The sequence below is a fragment of the Paramormyrops kingsleyae genome, chromosome 9 (assembly GCF_048594095.1).
Source record: "Paramormyrops kingsleyae isolate MSU_618 chromosome 9, PKINGS_0.4, whole genome shotgun sequence".
Lineage (NCBI taxonomy): Eukaryota > Metazoa > Chordata > Actinopteri > Osteoglossiformes > Mormyridae > Paramormyrops > Paramormyrops kingsleyae.
The window spans coordinates 25,910,948-25,929,079 of NC_132805.1; the positions used below are offsets into that span (position 1 = coordinate 25,910,948).

At 45.6% G+C, this 18,132-nt stretch overlaps 1 protein-coding gene across 3 annotated transcripts; it reads right to left on the bottom strand.

Annotated features, from left to right (window-relative positions):
• On the bottom strand, window positions 1-16,167 carry kcnj14 (potassium inwardly rectifying channel subfamily J member 14). 3 transcript variants are annotated; one of them, XM_072716651.1, is made up of 6 exons: window positions 16,110-16,167; window positions 7,452-7,599; window positions 7,186-7,315; window positions 5,430-6,427; window positions 3,308-3,625; window positions 1-2,307 (listed from the first exon to the last, which is right to left on the bottom strand). In XM_072716651.1, the coding sequence occupies exons 4-6, from the start codon at window positions 6,321-6,323 to the stop codon at window positions 2,098-2,100; spliced, it is 1,422 nt and encodes a 473-aa protein (XP_072572752.1). In that variant the 5' UTR covers window positions 6,324-6,427; window positions 7,186-7,315; window positions 7,452-7,599; window positions 16,110-16,167; the 3' UTR covers window positions 1-2,097. The 3 variants fall into 3 exon arrangements, with proteins under 3 accessions (XP_072572752.1, XP_072572751.1, XP_023685899.1); XM_072716650.1 differs by lacking the exon at window positions 16,110-16,167 and adding an exon at window positions 15,878-16,034 and having other exon boundaries at window positions 7,452-7,595; XM_023830131.2 differs by lacking the exon at window positions 16,110-16,167 and adding an exon at window positions 15,878-16,034.
• Window positions 16,168-18,132: the final 1,965 nt, after the last annotated feature.

The window sequence follows — 18,132 nt, forward strand, 5'->3', positions numbered from 1 at the left end:
TTCATAATTCATTATTTTATTTGTGTGACACATAACTCACAGTTACAAATGATTTACATTTATACTGTATAAATTTATCAATGAGTGCAATTAATAAGTAATGTGAGAAAGAAGCAATTGCAAAATAAATCTATGCCTTTTTCTACTTCCAGACAATGTAACTTGTGTGTAATTATCGTGGTGACTATTGGTTATGGACATAAAGGAACCCAATGGCAACAACAGTGATGTCAGCACACATCTCTACTGGCATTTATAGTGGTGGAGAAGACGGCTGGGTATATTTCCAGCATTACACAGGACAAGTTTACAGACTAATATTTGAAAAAACCTGCATAAGTAGGTAAATGAGCAAGTAGGCATTTTTCCTATGGTATTTTTAAAGTATGCAGTTAATGAAGAGGTAATGGTAATCAGGATGAAGGTAGAAAAAATATACTCAGGAACACGAGGATAAGGTGCAAAACGTAAAGTGTTACTAACATACATGACTATCACCTGGAGCTCAGAAGAGTATATACTATTACTACATTTTGTGTCTCCACAAGGTATAAAGTGCATTTAGCAAATTTATACAATATAAAATGCATTTTTTATTCAAACTATATAAAAATATTTCAGTATTTCATTTCACAGAAATCACCTATAAACGCTTCTGAATTTTGCTATAATCTATGCTTATGTTTATTACCGTAAATAGCAGTCTAACAGGCATGTCCTAACTGCTAATCTTGATATTGGGAAGTTGACCTGTAATTTTACAAATTACATTAATGACAATAAAGATAATGAACGTGTTTTTATGCTTCTGATGCACATGCTGACATAAAACTCTGGATGAATGCCGTCTCTCACCAGCAGATAGCGCTTAACAATAAAATTGACGTTTTAACCACAAGAGGGAGATGTTGCCGCTGTTTCAGACTCAAACTGTATTTCCCAGCTGAATCTGAAAAGATTGCCAAGTCCAATAAGCCAGCCGGGTCACCATTGCAGCTCCCTTCACTCTCTTCATCATTATCACTCTCACCTTATGCTCACCACTATCACTACTGCATGTCTTACCTTACCTGGAAGGTGACCTTATATAATGTCTTTTTTGAGGCTCCTGCTCTCTGAGTACATTTCCTGTCCTTCTTCAATGTTCCTGTATCTAGCAGTCAGTACATGAACCTCATTTTTCTGTCTTCTTTTGCTTTCATGATCTTTCTCACACTCTCACCTCTTAATCCCTTTTCCAAGCTCTGTTTAAACTGTCACACACAAAAGCCAGCCTCATGTAACTTCTATATCTAGGCTGTCATTTTTCATGCTTCCTAAAAAGTGGAGTGGTGGCTTTTAGTTTAGGGATCTGTACCAGCAACTGGAAGGTTGCTGGTTCAAATACCACAAATCTCTGGAGTGATTCTACTCTGTTGGGTCCTTGAGCAAGGCCCTTAACCTGCGATTGCTTCATCCTGGGAATGATGTTAATCTACATCCAGCCCTATAAGGAGCTCCTCCAACTTACAGGGGAAAAACTTGGAGGTTGGTGGCAGGATTTACACTCCAGCCACCAGAAAAAAACCTCACACTGGTCCATTCGGACTCATGTGGTGCTGAGGTATCGCCTGCCACATGGCTGCACTCAGATTCTCATCCCTGAGGTGGTTTGTTGGGTGCAGTGACAAACTGTAATCAGTGCCATGCTCCTTACCTCCGTCACCTCTAAGATTCCACAATTTGTTTACCTTCTCCATTCATTCTCTGCTGATTGACCTTTGTTTTTTAATACTGCTCTGTCTGCAGTGGTGTAGATGTGGGTACAGACAGTAAGGACATGTCCTTACTACATGTGCGGGAGTACCGTGTATGATTAGAGAAGTGGGGGGATTCAAGACTGATTTGTTCCCTGCTAATGCTGAAAGCAAACCTTCACCCTTGCCTGTCTATCTCACGCTCTGCCTCTGATTCCGCACCATGAGCTCACTGGCTCGTCTGCTCACCCTCTGATTCCATCTTCCTTCCTCACCTTACCTCGCTCAGCACTTATCCTCTCTTATAGGCCGTATCTCCACATTCCAGGCCACCCCACATAGAGTCCCCCTCCCCTGCCCTTCAGTGTGCATGGGCATGCATGAGGGATTCTCCCTGCGATGCCGGTGAGGGAGACTGGACACCCGGTGACGAGAGCTGCAGCGCAACTTCGTTCTCGTAACAGAAGGAGGCGCGGGAGCCCTGGATGAACTTCATCTCTGCCAGATCCTTGGCACTGCAGATGGGGGTGCTGGGAATCTCATATGTACAATGGAAATGGGAGTAATCCACCTGTGGGAGAGGCGTTTCCATGGGGTTAGTCAGCCGCAGAGGATGATGGGACACTGCAGAGGATGATGAGACACTGCAGAGGATGATGAGACACTGCATCGCCCCACTGAGGGACGGGGTGACATATTACAGATATAACAGCCGCACAGTACTGTGTATAGGGTGACCACCTAATCCATGTCAGGAGGGACACTATGAGCTACAACAGGATTTGTAAACCACCATTTCATACATTTCAATTAAAAGGAGCAGGATTTCACTTAAGCACTGGGTTCTTGCCGTGTGCTGATTGGTCAGTCTCCTATAATCATGCATTTGTGTCAGTAATGTTAATGCGAAACAGCTGGATGAGTCTTTCAATCTAGGAACTAACCAAACATTTTAGCAGAGCACAGAACCCTTTCAGCTTTAAAGTAGTTCGTAAAAGCTGAAGTAGCTCAGAGTGTCCCTCCTGACATGGATTAGGTGGTCACCCTAACTGTGTATCAAAGAAAATGTTTAAAGCTGTTTATCTAAGTAGGAAGGGCATACTTGCTCAGAAAATACCACAATTTAACATTAGAACATATACAAATTAAGAGTAACGATAAAAACTAACAGGCAATTTTCTGTTTTCCAAAAAGTTGCTGATATCTTACTGGATGGCTAGATGAACGCCGCTTCGGTTCCCAAACCTCTCCTCAGGGGCACCTCAGCCATTCCAGGTATTTGTTACATTTCACCACCAGCTCAGTTAATTAATTAATTTATTTATTAGCCACACAAAGTGTGCTAGTGGCTGAGGCAAAAAGTATGTGGGTGTTTTTTTCCAGCTGCTGCAAATACTGGGGTGACTTTCGGGGGGGTTTTGAAATGGCCAAGCTGAGCCACTTTGACAGACAATACCATAGCATTACACCAGCATGAAGATCATTTAATCATCATTTAAACACCGGACCTACACCCCAGTACAGGATAAATTCATGTCACTCAATCAGCAGCCCTGTAACAGGAGTCTCACCTCATAGCAGTTCTTCCTCTCAAATAGCACGGGTTCGAAGCGGTGACCCCACAGGATCTCGGAGGCCAGGTAGGAGCTTCGGCACTGGGTGGTCATGGCGGTTGCCTCCACCATGCCTTCCAGGATGACCAGCACCTCCAGTTCGCTGTCGCTCTCCAGCGTCCGCTTGTCCATCTCGAAAAAGGGGCTCTCCTCGTTGATCTCGTGCACAATGGTGATAGGCGACACCAGGAAGATCCGGTCCGTGCCCGTGTCAAAGCCCACGTTGATGTCCACGTGATCCAGTGGCAGGTACTCCCCCTCCGGGGTCACTCTGGGCTGGTGAGAGGCCAGGAGGAGAGGGCACACGTTTAAACACGAACTGAGTGGCTCCAAACTGGAACACACCGAATCATTGCTGACCAAAGGATATTGAATCATAACTTGTCTCACTGTATTCTCCGTATAAAATCATCTGAGTGGGAGAGATGCACAGACATCTGCAGTTAATTCATGCTTTTACTGTCATGCAGAATATATGTTCCCACAGAAACATGATTAACCACAAAAGCAAACCCATTACAAGTCCAGGTTGCTCCCAGAAAGAAAACACAAGCAACAGAGGATGCAGTGATTCATGTTGTGGGGGCGCAGTGGGGAGGCAGTGGGGAGCAATGGGGGGCACCGTGGGGGCATGGTTACCCTGGCAGGCTTGAGGGCACCTGGGACTTTACAGGAGCCCTCAAATATGTGCATGTATAAAATTATATAATGTAAGAGGAACGGGGGGTTGGCAAGGTGACATTTTGTTCAGGGGCTCAGCAATTCTGTCAGCCTGACATGAGCTCCCATCACAGCTAGTGATTTGGGGGTCGTGATAGAGCTACTGCTTTGGAGTCACTGAGACTAATCCCGGCCAAATCTTATAAACCCCAGAGAACAAAACAGGGTCTCATTAAACGCAGGCTGCAGCCCAGATGGTCTCTCCTCCCTCTTCCCCCCCTCTCCAGCCCCCGAACCTTCTACTTCTCATCTGCAGCTTGTGTTTCATGCTGACTTACAGAAATATGCTGTCTGGGCACAGGCCAAACATGCAGGTAATATTTAGCGGCAAACCAACCAGGAATGAAAAAAAAAGTGTTTTTTTAAGTAGAAACATTATGGAAATGCTGCGTATGCTGCCCCAGCCTCCTGTACTGTAGGTGTACCACTGTCCCACTGCGCCCTCTGCTGGATGGGCAGATGATGGCTGGGTGGAGATGTCGTCAACCCAATATCTCTGTACTATTTTATTAGTAACTTCTGGAGTAAATCCTGCACTGGTTGCCATACAGGGTATTTTGAAAGAGCAGACAGACACATTATACAGATTAAAAAAACAGGTTCAGGGAGAATAAGGTACTTTGATTAATCTCTTCTGACTATTTTTTGTCAATTTCTGTTTGTCAAACACGCCACAAACCATGTTTTAAATATCAGATTTGTGGTTTGTAAAACACAGACAGTCTGTTTAACATTTCGGCTGCCGGTTAGCAGATCTGCAGATGGATGTCGCCTTCCTGGTACCCTGAGCTACCTGAAATACATAGAGTCCAGACTGAAGTTGTGTTTTTAATTTACTTGTGGTATAGAGGAACTGATACTGCATATAACAAAACTTAATACACCCAAATATACAGCACAAGATAGGTAATGTAGGAGCCTTTTGGGATTTTCAGAAAAAAAAAATTATGTTGCGGACGGGAAATGGGAGCCCAGTGAACACAACTTGGACTTACAGTCCTCTTCATTCGTATGTCTGAAAGTTCGTAAGTTGAAAGTTCGTAAGTAGAGGTGCATCTGTATATAATTTCAGTTATAATATAATATACTGCAAACTATTTAAAGACAGGATAAGATGGTTAGGGACATGATTAAGTGGCTGGGGACATGGTCAGGTATGAGGAGGTGGCTGGTGATGTGGTCTGGTGACTTAAGATGTGATCAGCTGGCTGGTGATGAGGCCACGAGGCTGGTGATGTAGTCAGGAAGCTGGTGATGTGGTCTGGTGACTGGGGACTGGGGTGGCCTACATCTCAGCACAAGGTGTGTTTGCAGGCAGGCTGTATATATGGTACCCCTACAGGTTTAAGATGTGCATCACCTTGAGTAGCTGGGCACGGACGTGGGCCTCCACAAGGTGGCTCTTCCTCAGGTTTCCCACCCGCCACATCATGCAGAGCTTCCCGTCACGCAGGGCCACCACCGCCTTCTCCGAGAACACCAGCGTTTCGTTGCGCTTCTTGGGCTTGGCGATCTTGGCCATAACCGCCCCGATGATGAAGGCGTCAATGATGCAGCCCACAATGCACTGCAACACGACCGCCAGCACCGCCAGAGGGCAGGCCTCCGTCACACTGCGGGAGCCATAGCCAATGGAGGTCTGAGTCTCCAGGGAGAAGAGGAAGGCTGCCACGAAGCCATTCACCTGCTGGAAGCAGGGCTCCTCCTGCGGCTGCTCCTTGGCCGGAGGCGTCAGGTCGCCGTGGGCGAAGGCGATGAGCCAGAAACTGAAACCGAAGAGCAGCCAGGACAGCAGGAAGGAGAGAGTGAAGAGCAGCAGCATCCAGCGCCAGCGGACGTCCACACAGGTGGTGAAGAGGTCGCTGAGGTAGCGCTGGCCCCTCTCACTCATGTTGATGAAGGCGACGCGGCATCGCCCGTCCTTACCCACGAAACGGCTTCGGGGTCGCCGCCGGCCGCCGCGGGGGAAGGGGTAAGCTGGGGCAAAGCCTTGGTCTGGGGAGGGGGGGATACCCCCTGTGGACCCCACCCCCCCAACTGCCAAGCAAACACCTCCCCCAACACTATTCACGCCACTCCTACCCACGGTGCCGTTTCGGGTGGGGCTGGCGTCGGCAGAGGTCCCAGCGCTGCCCGCACCCCCCCCGATCCCAGCCATCTCGGCAGCGCTCTGGGTCAGGTGCAGCACCTCCTCCTCGTCCAGAGGGCTCTCCACCGCCACGCTGAAGCGTCTCTTCACACGTGCCGCCCCCATGGCTGGACGTCTTCCGCCGCTTTCGATGAGAACGGCAATGCCTTTCTACACCCCTGCACCGCCAATTCCGTCATGGGCACCACGTCTGGCACAGCAGAGTCGTCCTCAAGAGTCACAAATGCATTGAAACAACATTTCACACAGTACATATTTCACCGTGTTTCATTTACAGGACATCAGTGTACTTTTTAGGTCTGAAGCACAGTGATGTATGTTCATTGGTGTGGGTGCATTTACCACATTGAAAGTATTCAGAGGCAAACACAACGGAAAACTTCCAAAATACGAAGGAAATAAGAATGTAAATTTCAACCTCTGCAGGTGTATGATTTTCCTCTTATAGTTAATTAATCTTATATTCTTTTACAAAGAGCAATTTGTGTCCAGTGGAAGTGTGTGTCTGGGGTAATCGAGGTTTTCACAGGACAAACAGATAATTAATATTAAGATCAACAGATCAGAAAGTCAGTAGTCCATACAGGGGTTTGGAGATCTCTTAACCCTTGCCTGGTCTTTAGGGTGCCTTTCTGTGCTGCAGTAAAGCTCAACAGATGTCTTTAGTCAATATATCTGTTAGTGGATTTTATTTTGCAGGTACCTTGATCCAAGCTTGTGTTCATGTGTTTTTAATCTAATTTAATTTAGGGAAAACACAAGGCTCTTAAAAGGCTGTTTATGCTCCATCAATGACCTGCATGAGTTAAAGCCATCCAGCAGAGGTCTGGATAATGAAGATCTCACTTTATAATATTTCCCCAGCCAATGCTGAGTGAGCTAATGTACATCAGAGAATGGAAGCACTTTGTTTGAACTCTGAGGGGAGCCGTTAATACGGTGAATCAGGCTGCTTAACAGTTAATACCTGGGTCCATTTCTGGGAAATGGGAAATGGTTTGATGTTCCACCAGGCAGGGATCTGCCTACATGAAGGTATCCTGGTTTGGTCAGAGTTCCTCGCTTCACAGCTGAGGCTTTAGCCAAAAGCCCATTGCCTAAGTCACAAACATACACCTGAGTAATATGAAAAAATGTTCTCTTTTGCTGTGCACAAACTATTCTTGTTGGTTGACGATGGTGTTACCAGAAATACTAGATTAACAGTTAAGTTCAATTAAATTCTGTGAGCACCTTATAAACTCATTGAGCCATTCATCCAGAGTTTTTACTGCAGGCCAGTGGATCCTGAATGGACTCTGGGAGTGAGGTTACTCGTATGGCCCAGGCGCTGGAGGAAGAGGGAGCAGTCTGGGGCTGGCAGTTGGAGGCGGAGGGCTGGCTGTAGCAACCAAGCCAGCAGGGGGGGTATAGAGGTGAAAAGAAACACCACACAGGTTAATACAGTAAAGGAATACAGGTAAGGAAAGTAAGGGTCAGAGCAACTAAATGCTGTTACATAAATAAACAGAAATTCCTTAAATAAAAACAGGATTTTCACCCTTCATCAATAAGTGTATGAAACGGTAAATTCCTGGGTCACATGATCAAGTGACTGAGTTTGGACGGTGATGCAATGTGAACCTGCAGGCTACTCTTTCTGAGACTAAGAACCATTCATATGGGCTTCCTACCCAACAGCAACATGAAACAGAGACCTGCAGAAGAACAGATGGATCTCAGTGGGTCCTCAAGGAGCAGCAGGAAGTATTTCTACACTGAGTCACTGTGCGGTTTTGTAAAGAGAAGGTGTCAAAGAAGAAGATATGGCAGGAACACCCCGAACTGACAGGATAGACGAGGCTGAACCCCGGCAAAGTGACCTTCCCAACAGCTGCACATTATTACTGAAAACTGCAAAGCTCCGGTACCTTACAGGATGAGACCATCTGCTCGGTTCATGACTTCTGCTTTAAACGGCTTAATCCACTGGACCCACCCCCTCCTGCACAGATCTATTATCGCTCCTCTCTTCATCGAGCTCCCAGAAGCCCATCCAGCTCGCTGCCACGCATTTCATTCCAAAATCAATGTGGACAAACTGGGTTCATTATGCCGATTTCAGTATCTCCCTGCGATTAGACCGATTGAGCGCCACAGTGCCCAGTATTGAAGGGGATTCTAAACTTTATACTGTTTGTCCAGAGAACCAGCAAAGCTGTTAGAAATGAATGAGGCATTTCAGTCAGAGTAAGCAGGATCGCTCACACCTCTTTCCTAACTCCAATTTCTGTAAATTGTAATGCAATACAATGAAACACAATATCTTGGGGACGTTGAATTACATTTTCATCAATAACTAAATATTTTTTCATTAAAAGAAGCATAAATAAATCACTCTGAGTGACAATATAAGCGAAAGTGAAAATGGTTAAAGTGACGTTGACAGAGGAATCCAGACCACGTGTCGTTCCTGCTCAGAAACCGGCGGCTTGGGTCTCCATAGCGACCCTCTGCCCCATTTTGGAAAGGAACGAGGGATGGAGGGGGGGAACGGGGATGAGGTGATGCAGACTTGCGGATGCCGCTGTGTGTGAGCCTAGAGCGCAGGGAGTCGGCAGGCCTCCACATGGAGGCGGACTGCTAGTGGGCGGAGCCCCGGCAGCTCCCAATGCGGCAGGCCGCTTCGTAAGGGACCCTGCCTGTGGAAAGTGACACCGCCAGCAGCCGAATACCAGTATTGCATGTGCAAACTGACCTCTGTATGGATCAGTGTATATATGATTATTTACAGTAATGCGTGATGAAGTTTGTGTGGTGAGTAGCTGTATCACAGAACAGTCTAATGGGATTATAGTGATGATGCCAATCTTTATAATTTGGCCCCTTTAAATTAGGCAGCCAACATGCTATTTTGTATGTTGAGCTTATTCTATGCCAAAAGTCCTAATAAAAGCCCCCCTCTGCTTCCACCCCCATGCCCTGTGGATCTGCCCACCACCCAAAAGACCCGAAAGTGCCAGAGTCAGAATGGAGACAGGGAGTGTGAGCACAGGCTGCTGTCTTAGCTCTCCGCAGCCGGACCCTGCTGCCGCAGGCTGCACTACAGCAGCAGCCTCTCCGGAGAGCCCTCGCCCCTAGAACATCGATGTGTTTATACTCCACAGGGCTTTTCACCGCTGATGGTGCAGCAGCTCGTGGTGCACGTGTCGCGCACTGTCATCAGTCTGCCGCTAAGTGTTCTAGCTAATAAGAAACACTCTCCAACTTTCAGAGAAACATTCACCAGTCAGCCATAACATTAAATCCATCTGCCTAATATTGTGTGGGCCCCCCTCATGCTGACAAAGGGACTCTAACCCGGCGAGGCACGGACTCTGCAAGACCTCTGAAGGTGTCCTGTGGTATCTGGCACCAAGACGTTAACAGCAGATCCTTTAAATCCTGTGTGTCACGAGGTGGGGCCTCCATGGATCGGACGTGTTTGTCCAGCACATCCCACTGATGCTCGATTGGATTGAGATCTGGGGAATTCGGAGGCCAAGTCAACACCTCCAACTTGTGTTCATGTTCCTCAAACCATTCCTGAACAGTTTTTGCAGTGTGGCAGGGTACATTATCCTGTGGAAAGAGGTCACTGCCATCATGGAATACAGACAATGTTTAGGTAGGTGGTACATGTCAAAGTAACATCCACATGAATGCCAGTGCCCAAGGTTTCCCAGCAGAACATATCTGTGATATTGTAATAATTCTATTCTCTTATTTTTTTACTACATATTTGCCTTTGTTACTTCTATTATATATTTATAAATGTTATTTTGTATATATTTTGATATTTACCTAGTTATTTATTATTTATTTTTGCTTTTCTTTAGTCGGTGGGTCTAAAGGGGGGGCAAAACAGTCTATATATGTCAAAGGTGTTTTATCCATCCATCCATCACCATAACCGCTTAATCCCAACTGGGGTCAGGGGTGGACTGGAGTCTATCCCAGGAACAAGAGGCGCAGGTGGGAACCAACCCTGGGCAGGTGCCAACACAAAGCAGGGAGCACACACTCACAAAGCCGCTTTAGCCAATTTAGACTCGTCAAAAAGTGTTTTATTCTTTTTAATTTTTTAATTAAGTGCTTTTTAGGTGTTTGCTGACTGAGAAAATGACCCACGACGAGTTAAAACATAAATGAGAAAACACAAAGGATAGGGTGACATACTGGCTGCTTGCCCTGTCGCTGCATGCTGTACTGTCCCAAAGGTGTCCCCAGTAAGCACAGGAACTGCGGGCAGGGCCCAGCATGACTCTCCCCTCCCAGAACGGTGATGGACACACCTGCTATAATTAACCTCCAAGTGCTTCACGAGCCATGTACCGCTCACTGTCACTGCACTGCTCACTGTCACGGCACCGCTCACTGTCACTGCACTGCTCACTGTCACTGCACCACTCACTGTCACTGCACCGCTCACTTTCACCGCACCGCTCACTGCGAGGGCCTCGTCCTGCCATGACATGAACCCCTCGTATGTCTGCAGCCCTTGCTGGGGACAAAAACCAGGCAGTTCTCAGCTGAACAGTCATGGTGTCTCAGGGAGAGTGGAACAGAGGGTTGTCACACCCAGTCCTTCATAGGTCACGGAAACACACACAACCACACACACTCGGTCTGTAGAGGAGCATCTGGGACTGCTCACATTGGCTGTCTGACCGCCCCCCCATGTCAGCACATAGGCATGCAGGGAAGAACCTCAGGCTCAGCTGACCAGCCGGGGCATGAATCAAACCCACAGCCCCCCTGTAGGGGGCAGTGCACCCCAAGTTTCTTACCCTCATTAATGTCATAAAAATTGATAGATTTATGTAAATAAAGATACCATCTATAGCATAGCCAGATGTGTCAGTGCATTTACATCCAAATGACACATCAGAATCGTAAATGTCCCCTGAAATATCTACCATCACAGCTTCAGGTGTTCAGGTGAACCGTGGAAAGTCAGTATAAGGAATAAGATTGTCCTTCATCACGCGCTTGGAGGCTAACGGGCAGGACAGGGGCGTCATCATCCGCATGATGGTGGTGCTGACGTGTCCTGCCACCCCACCCCCACTCTCAGTGACATGCAGAAGTGTTTTATTCACACCCTTTCCCTGCGATAGACGTGCCCCCCCCCCACACACAGCCGACCAGGCATGCTGTGATAGTGAAGGGGATTGGGTCTTAGTAACTCTCCTCTCTGCATTTTCTCACACCCCAAGGACAGGAAACCACGCAAATGCATGTCCTCACTCACAATGGGTCAGGGGACCTGTCTGTCCTCGTTTGCCATGGATTAGGTAGCCTATCTGTCCTCATTCGCCATGGGTCAGGCGGCCTGCCTGTCCTCATTCGCCATGGGTCAGGGGACCTGTCTGTCCTCGTTTGCCATGGGTCAGGCGGCCTGCCTGTCCTCGTTTGCCATGGGTCAGGCGGCCTGCCTGTCCTCATTCGCCATGGGTCAGGCGGCCTGCCTGTCCTCATTCGCCATGGGTCAGGCGGCCTGTCTGTCCTCGTTTGCCATGGGTCAGGCGGCCTGCCTGTCCTCATTCGCCATGGGTCAGGCGGCCTGCCTGTCCTCGTTCGCCATGGGTCAGGCGGCCTGTCTGTGCTCGTTCGCCATGGGTCAGGCGGCCTGCCTGTCCTCGTTCGCCATGGGTCAGGCGGCCTGCCTGTCCTCATTCGCCATGGGTCAGGCGGCCTGCCTGTCCTCATTCGCCATGGGTCAGGCGGCCTGCCTGTCCTCATTCGCCATGGGTCAGGCGGCCTGTCTGTGCTCGTTCGGCATGAGTCAGGTAGCCTGTCTGTCCTCATTCCCCACCTCAGGCTGCATCAATCTCATTCCTCTGTCCTTCCACCTGTTCTCCCCCCAGCCCAGATTGCTCCCCCATATTAAGGTGTTCCAGGGGAAGATTAATATTCAGAACAACTGTGATTTCAATGTCATTCCCTAAGCCACGAGACAAACTTTCCACCTCTGTCTCTCTGTATTGGTCGCTTCCGGTCCCTCCCCGGGGGAATAACCTCGTCAGCACACGTGTTGCGGCTGCCCCACCCACTCCGGTGAGGTAATACAGCCTTCACTGTCACTGGCAGATTAATCACACAGGTTTCACTGTGATTAAAAGCATTACCAGATTATTCTCCAAAGAACACTGTCATCCCAAACATCAAACAACAAGCTAGCATCCAAACATTTTTGATAGATGCTCATGTGTGCATAAATTATATCTGCTCAATGATACTTGGAGAAAAAATCACATATTATTAAGAACAGCGTAGAACAACTGGATATCCACCTGATTCCTGCCTCAATAGCCTGAAATGTTGAGCCACCAGTAACAGCATCATCAAAGAACCTCCATATATCTAGGGTTTGCCCTCAACCATTGACAAAAGTGGGTAGTTCAGGTCCAGAGAGTAGAAGTCTAGGCCAAGGTTTTGTTTCAACCAACCAGTTGAGTCATCTGTGACTGTGACTCTTTATACTCAATTGGTTGGTTGAAACAAAATCTTGGTCTGGACTTTTATTCTCTGGAGCTGAATCATCCACCTCCTGGCTATTGATTCATCACTCATACCAAGGGTACCTGAGACCCCACAGCTAGTTGTGAACTGATAATTATGTAATATTCTATCTGAAGCATAAAGAGATCCGGCCCAAGGTCACCGCTGCCACCATTCCAGGTGACAGAAAAGCAGTAAAGAGCGGAACTTAAATATTCTGTCCTTACTGGGATGATGTTATGCTTCTGTTCCACTTGACGGTTCACTGCTGCAGTTACAGGTGTCCGATTTGCTATGGTCCAGTGAGAGCAACACCATCCAGCATTGGGTCGTCTGGCTCCCAAAAGTGTGTCACCCCAGATGTAAGATCAATAATCGCATCGATCGGCATCATGTCAGCAAACTGGGACACAAAGCATGTCCCTTTGCCAGCATTGCCCTTCCTCGGTAACTGCCAGCACTCATCTCCCTCTTTCACACCAGCATCCTCTTAGTTTTCATACTTAAACATCTAAGACCACTTTATTTCCTATATCCCTGCAAAAATATAATTAAAAAGCACATATACACACAGTAGGCCCACTGTCTTTACTATTAGACTGAAGCACTTCAGAGTCAAATACTATTTCATATACAGCAAGAGCTTATAACTACGTTCATACAGATTGCAGTAATATGATGGAACAGATTCAACAGGTCAATATGTGCTGCTTAGAGTTAAATTCCTAATGCTCATAAATCTTTTTCTTTTGATTACTATACATAAATTACACAAATAAAATCAGTGATGGTCAAAGCACAGCCATGTCCATTTTTCTCAAGTTTCAGTTCAAAAATGCTGTGAATCTGATCCACCATCGTTGTTCCGCAGAACAATGCAGCGCAGTTAACCGTGCGTCACGCTGGATGTCATCGCGGAGCCAAACTGCTCCCTAGGCGCACGTGTACCCAGAAGGCCGACGACGTGTGCTGCTTTGAGGCGATGCAGACATTCCTGTGCGTATAAATAACCGGTCCAGCTGATATTAATGGCATTACGCTCTTATCGATCTTCACGGTGGTGCCTCGCCAACAATGTGAATGGCAGTACAGTACATTACTGGAGCAAGTCCAGTGACAACCGGGAGCTCAAAAACGTGTAATACGCAGCTAACTTAACCGCAAAGTAATTAACGCTGGCTGTCGGTTTGTTTACATGCAAAGCAGAGGCATCATCCCACCGAGTGGACACCGAGTCCTACCGACTGCCTAGGGGGACTTGTGGGTACAGCCTCCGGTCCTCAATTCCATCCTACGAATAACGCTCGATGCTACGTCTTTGGCGGTTGTTTTTGGCAAACCTGTGACATATTTTCCCCTGTATGACTGACGACTTGCGGAGCGGACTATTTCCTGGCGTCCCCGGACCGCTTCGTCTACTTCCAGCTTCCTGACCCTTGATGGTCTAGGCACACGGTTGTCTTAGAGATCTTGGGACCTCTGTTCCCTTAGGAGAGCTAAATATCGGCATTCTTTGAAAACAGCTCAAAAATATACAACCGCAGATATTTTCGAAATGCATTCCAGATTAGACCATAGAATTAGTCATTTTTATACTACTAAATACGACTATTTTAGGGCAGAATACTACACTCTTTGGTGTCATGTGCACTGTGTTCTTTTACTTTCTACACACATCAAGCCTTAAAGCTTGAGAAAAATGACTCAGTGACATTACGGAAAGCATCACAAATCAATAATGTGAGATGGCACCTGGCCTCTCTGTGTTTGCCTTGTTGGGGCTTTTCCAGATCATGCAGGTCTTGCGTACAATGTACTGTACTATACTCAGCAAATCTCTCACACTCAATCAGCACAGCTTACATTCGGATAGTAACCATCCACATATGTCGAGTCACCTTGTCTTTCTCACTTTCTTTTGTGAAACACATGTGTTTCACAAAATGAAAACAACAGCAACGAGCAGGGCAATTGGAAGTGATCAAATATTAAATATACAACACAGTAACAATAAATAGTGTGCAACTTTTGCAACAGGTAAATGCAATAAAAACACTGGATACTAAATTCAGTAATAGGCAGTGAGCGCGTTTATTGACTAGAGCTCAATGGTCTGATGGAAGAAAGTGTCCCGGCCAATCAGAATGCTGAGGTCTGGCCAATAGCGAAAAGAGCAGAATCGAACGGAGAAAACCGAATGTTTCGCTGTCTGAATAAGACAACAAAGATCAAAATGTTCTCTATATTCTGAGTTCAGTGCAGTACCCAAGAACTGTAATCAGTGTATCTGAAGATTAAAGTAAGTTTTCTGAACCTTTGCATTGTTCAACTGAAGTAACTATTTTGATTTTGCACTTGCATCTTTTTGGCTGTACAGCACACGAGATGACCCATATTTACAATTAGCCTATATTTACAATATATAGGCTATTTCATTTGAATGTTTATACTATACTATTCTGACATTACTACAAAAAAAAACCAAACTATTTAACCAGGGACACTGGCGGGTTGTTGCCGCTGTGAACACGAAGCCTGTAGTGGGAAGGTTTTGCTCCTGACCGAATATCGCTCACCTACAACCGAGTCACGTACACGTTAGCAACGGAATTTCAGAAACTTGACTGAGTGATACAGAATATTAATTCCCATCACCATATTGTCCATATGTAATATACACCAACTCAGTGCAATTTAAAATAAACCCAGTTACTTCCTCAATCATAAACATTATTTAAATACACACATAACCCCTCCCAAAACTAGTCGCGATACAGGATTTATTATTAACAGATTCTAACAAAAAAAGCTGAGTAAAATTCAAACTTTAAATTAAAAATAAAATGTGCTTTGTCGAAATATGTTTAATGGCCAACCGTGCCAAATCAGCGATTAGCGAGAAAAAGTTTGGTCTATTTAGATTTTTAAGGATTTGACGATATACTGTAGCCTACACATCGATATTTGCTATAGCCTACAGTTATAGGCTATACGTAGGCCTACATAAAATACATTTTAATAATAAAAATATACATTTTTCGATAATTTAGAAAATCTCAGGAAAATAACTGCAAAATTACGCCTATTATGCATATTTTTTATTTTAACCAAACCTTCCGGTAAAAATCAATCCTTACCCGTTTTCTCTGCGTTCAAAATCGGTTGAAACAATAAACTAAATAACAGAACAAAAGCAGAGGCGACGCAGTTCACACAAGTGTTCTGTAAACTATTCCGCCAGCCGTCCAAGGATATTAATTTTTCAGTCTTTCATGTTCGTCCCTCACTTCACTCCCTCCCTCTCTAACATCTGACCTTAACATCCTCTTGAGCTTTATCCAGCGGTCATGGCGGCGACGTTTAACTTACTGTAAATATCACCTTAACAAATATTTGAAAAAGCCGCTCAGTGGCACTGGGATCTTCGCCTTCGCGTTCATCATTATGCCAAACATATAAAAAGAATCAATCCATGAAAACTGCAAAACGCCGATATTATCTTTTCCATCCATCTGCCCAACCGAATGTTTTGGACAGGGTAGGGATAAGAGTATAGGCCTATTTTATCATATTATATGTAAATGAAATAGAGAAGAAATAGAGAATATGGGCAACGGTTCACGATTATAAGTTAAAATACAGACTGTCCATTAACCATTAATCAACGGAAATTTCCCTGAGGATACGGGATGCGACATAGTTACATGCAGAGGAGACGCAGAATGATAAAGATAATTTAATCTGCTAATAATTTAATCATTTTATTCCATTCTTCCGAGTATATTCTGGGTGTGATAGAAAACGTCACATAAATGATAGGTAGGAAATATCAACAAAACACATGAAATATAAATATCCACGCATCCCCCGCTTTACGAACGTTCGCTTCACGGCTGTATATGCAAGGCCTTTATTAACACCTGTTTTCGCTAACTGAAAGAAGTCCGAAAAGGATTTTCACTTTCACCAAAAAAATGACAAAATAAAGTTAAGCATTTGTTTATTAGCGAGCTCATTACAGATGTATAGTCATGCATAACGACATTTCGGTCAATAAACGTGTGGTAGGCTGTAGCTAGGGTTGCCAACCGTCCCGAATTGTCCGGGACATCCCGAAATATGGGTGATTTTGATGCACTGAAGGGACGAATCAAAATCACCCATATTTCTGGATGTCCCGGACAATTCGGGACGGTTGGCAACCTTAGCTGTAGCACAGCGGCGACATCGCTTAAATTCCGCATTTTTCAGAACGTGTCCCTTTTGTAGTGAAACCAGACTCTACAAACATTATTGGTCATATATTACTTTATATATGTGTATCATATCATTCCGGCTTTTACTATATGTTAGTGTTATTTTAGTTTTCTGTGTTATTTGGTATGATTTGGTAGGTTATTTTTCGGTCTGGGAACGCTCAAAAATGTTTACCATGTGAATTACTGGGGATTGCTTCTTCAGTCTACGTAAGGTTTCGTAGGATCGCTCTACATTTGTAAAACTGGGAGGGATACCTGTGTGTGTGTGTGTGTGTGTGTGTGTGTGTGTGTGTGTGTGTGTGGTATATATAAGTTAGTTATGTATGTATGCATGTATATATGTGTATATGTAGTATAATAAACCAGTCCAAGGACACAGAAATGTATCTGGTTGGATCCAGAGGATATAGATCTACATGCTAAGTTTTCCTCATCCATACATCTTACATTTATATGTGATTCACTTAGCAGACGCTTTTATCCAAGGTAGGGTACAATTCAGAAATTAGGGTCAGCTGGTCCCTGAACCGACTGGGTTTTTGAGCTTTGCTCAAGGGCCCAACAGTAAAATCACACTGCTCACCACAGGATTTCAACCATCAACCGTTCAATTAAAAGCACAGCATCCCAAACTGGTGAGCTACACTACACAAGTGCTCAGCCACCAAAGGGTTATGGTGAGCATGGCGCATATTCCAGGAAGGCACAAGGTGGGAAGGCCTCAAACGAGGCTATCCAGTTGCTATCCAGCACATTACACATACTGACTTTCACTCACTACAGGAGTAGGTAATTCACCTAACTGCATGTTTTTGAACTTCAGGAGGACGCCAGAGAACCCGTAGGAAAGATGGCAATAGCATGCAAACGGCCATAATACTGAGAGGGGCCCGGAGCCTAACCCCAGGCTGTAGATGTGTGAAGCCACAGTCCTACCTGCTCAGGCATCCTGGCATCCAAGTCAAATCCAAGTTAAATCCGTCCTGTTTTAAAGCACACATCCACCAGATGGCAGTATTGGGTTAGACCTAAAATGAACCAGCAGTCTTCAACTACGATAATGTAACAAAATACTCAGGGTTGGGTAGTGATCGATTATATTGCAATCAGAATTACGTAGCTTGATTTCAGAA

Excerpts from the sequence above, each read along its gene's own strand:
- kcnj14 (XM_072716651.1), bottom strand. The coding sequence starts at position 6,323 with ATGGGGGCGGCACGTGTGAAGAGACGCTTCAGCGTGGCGGTGGAGAGC. Across the intron at positions 3,626-5,429 it reads TCCGTGCCCAGCTACTCAAG|CCCAGAGTGACCCCGGAGGG; the intron begins GTGATGCACATC and ends GCCTCTCACCAG. Across the intron at positions 2,308-3,307 it reads AGAGGAAGAACTGCTATGAG|GTGGATTACTCCCATTTCCA; the intron begins GTGAGACTCCTG and ends CCTCTCCCACAG.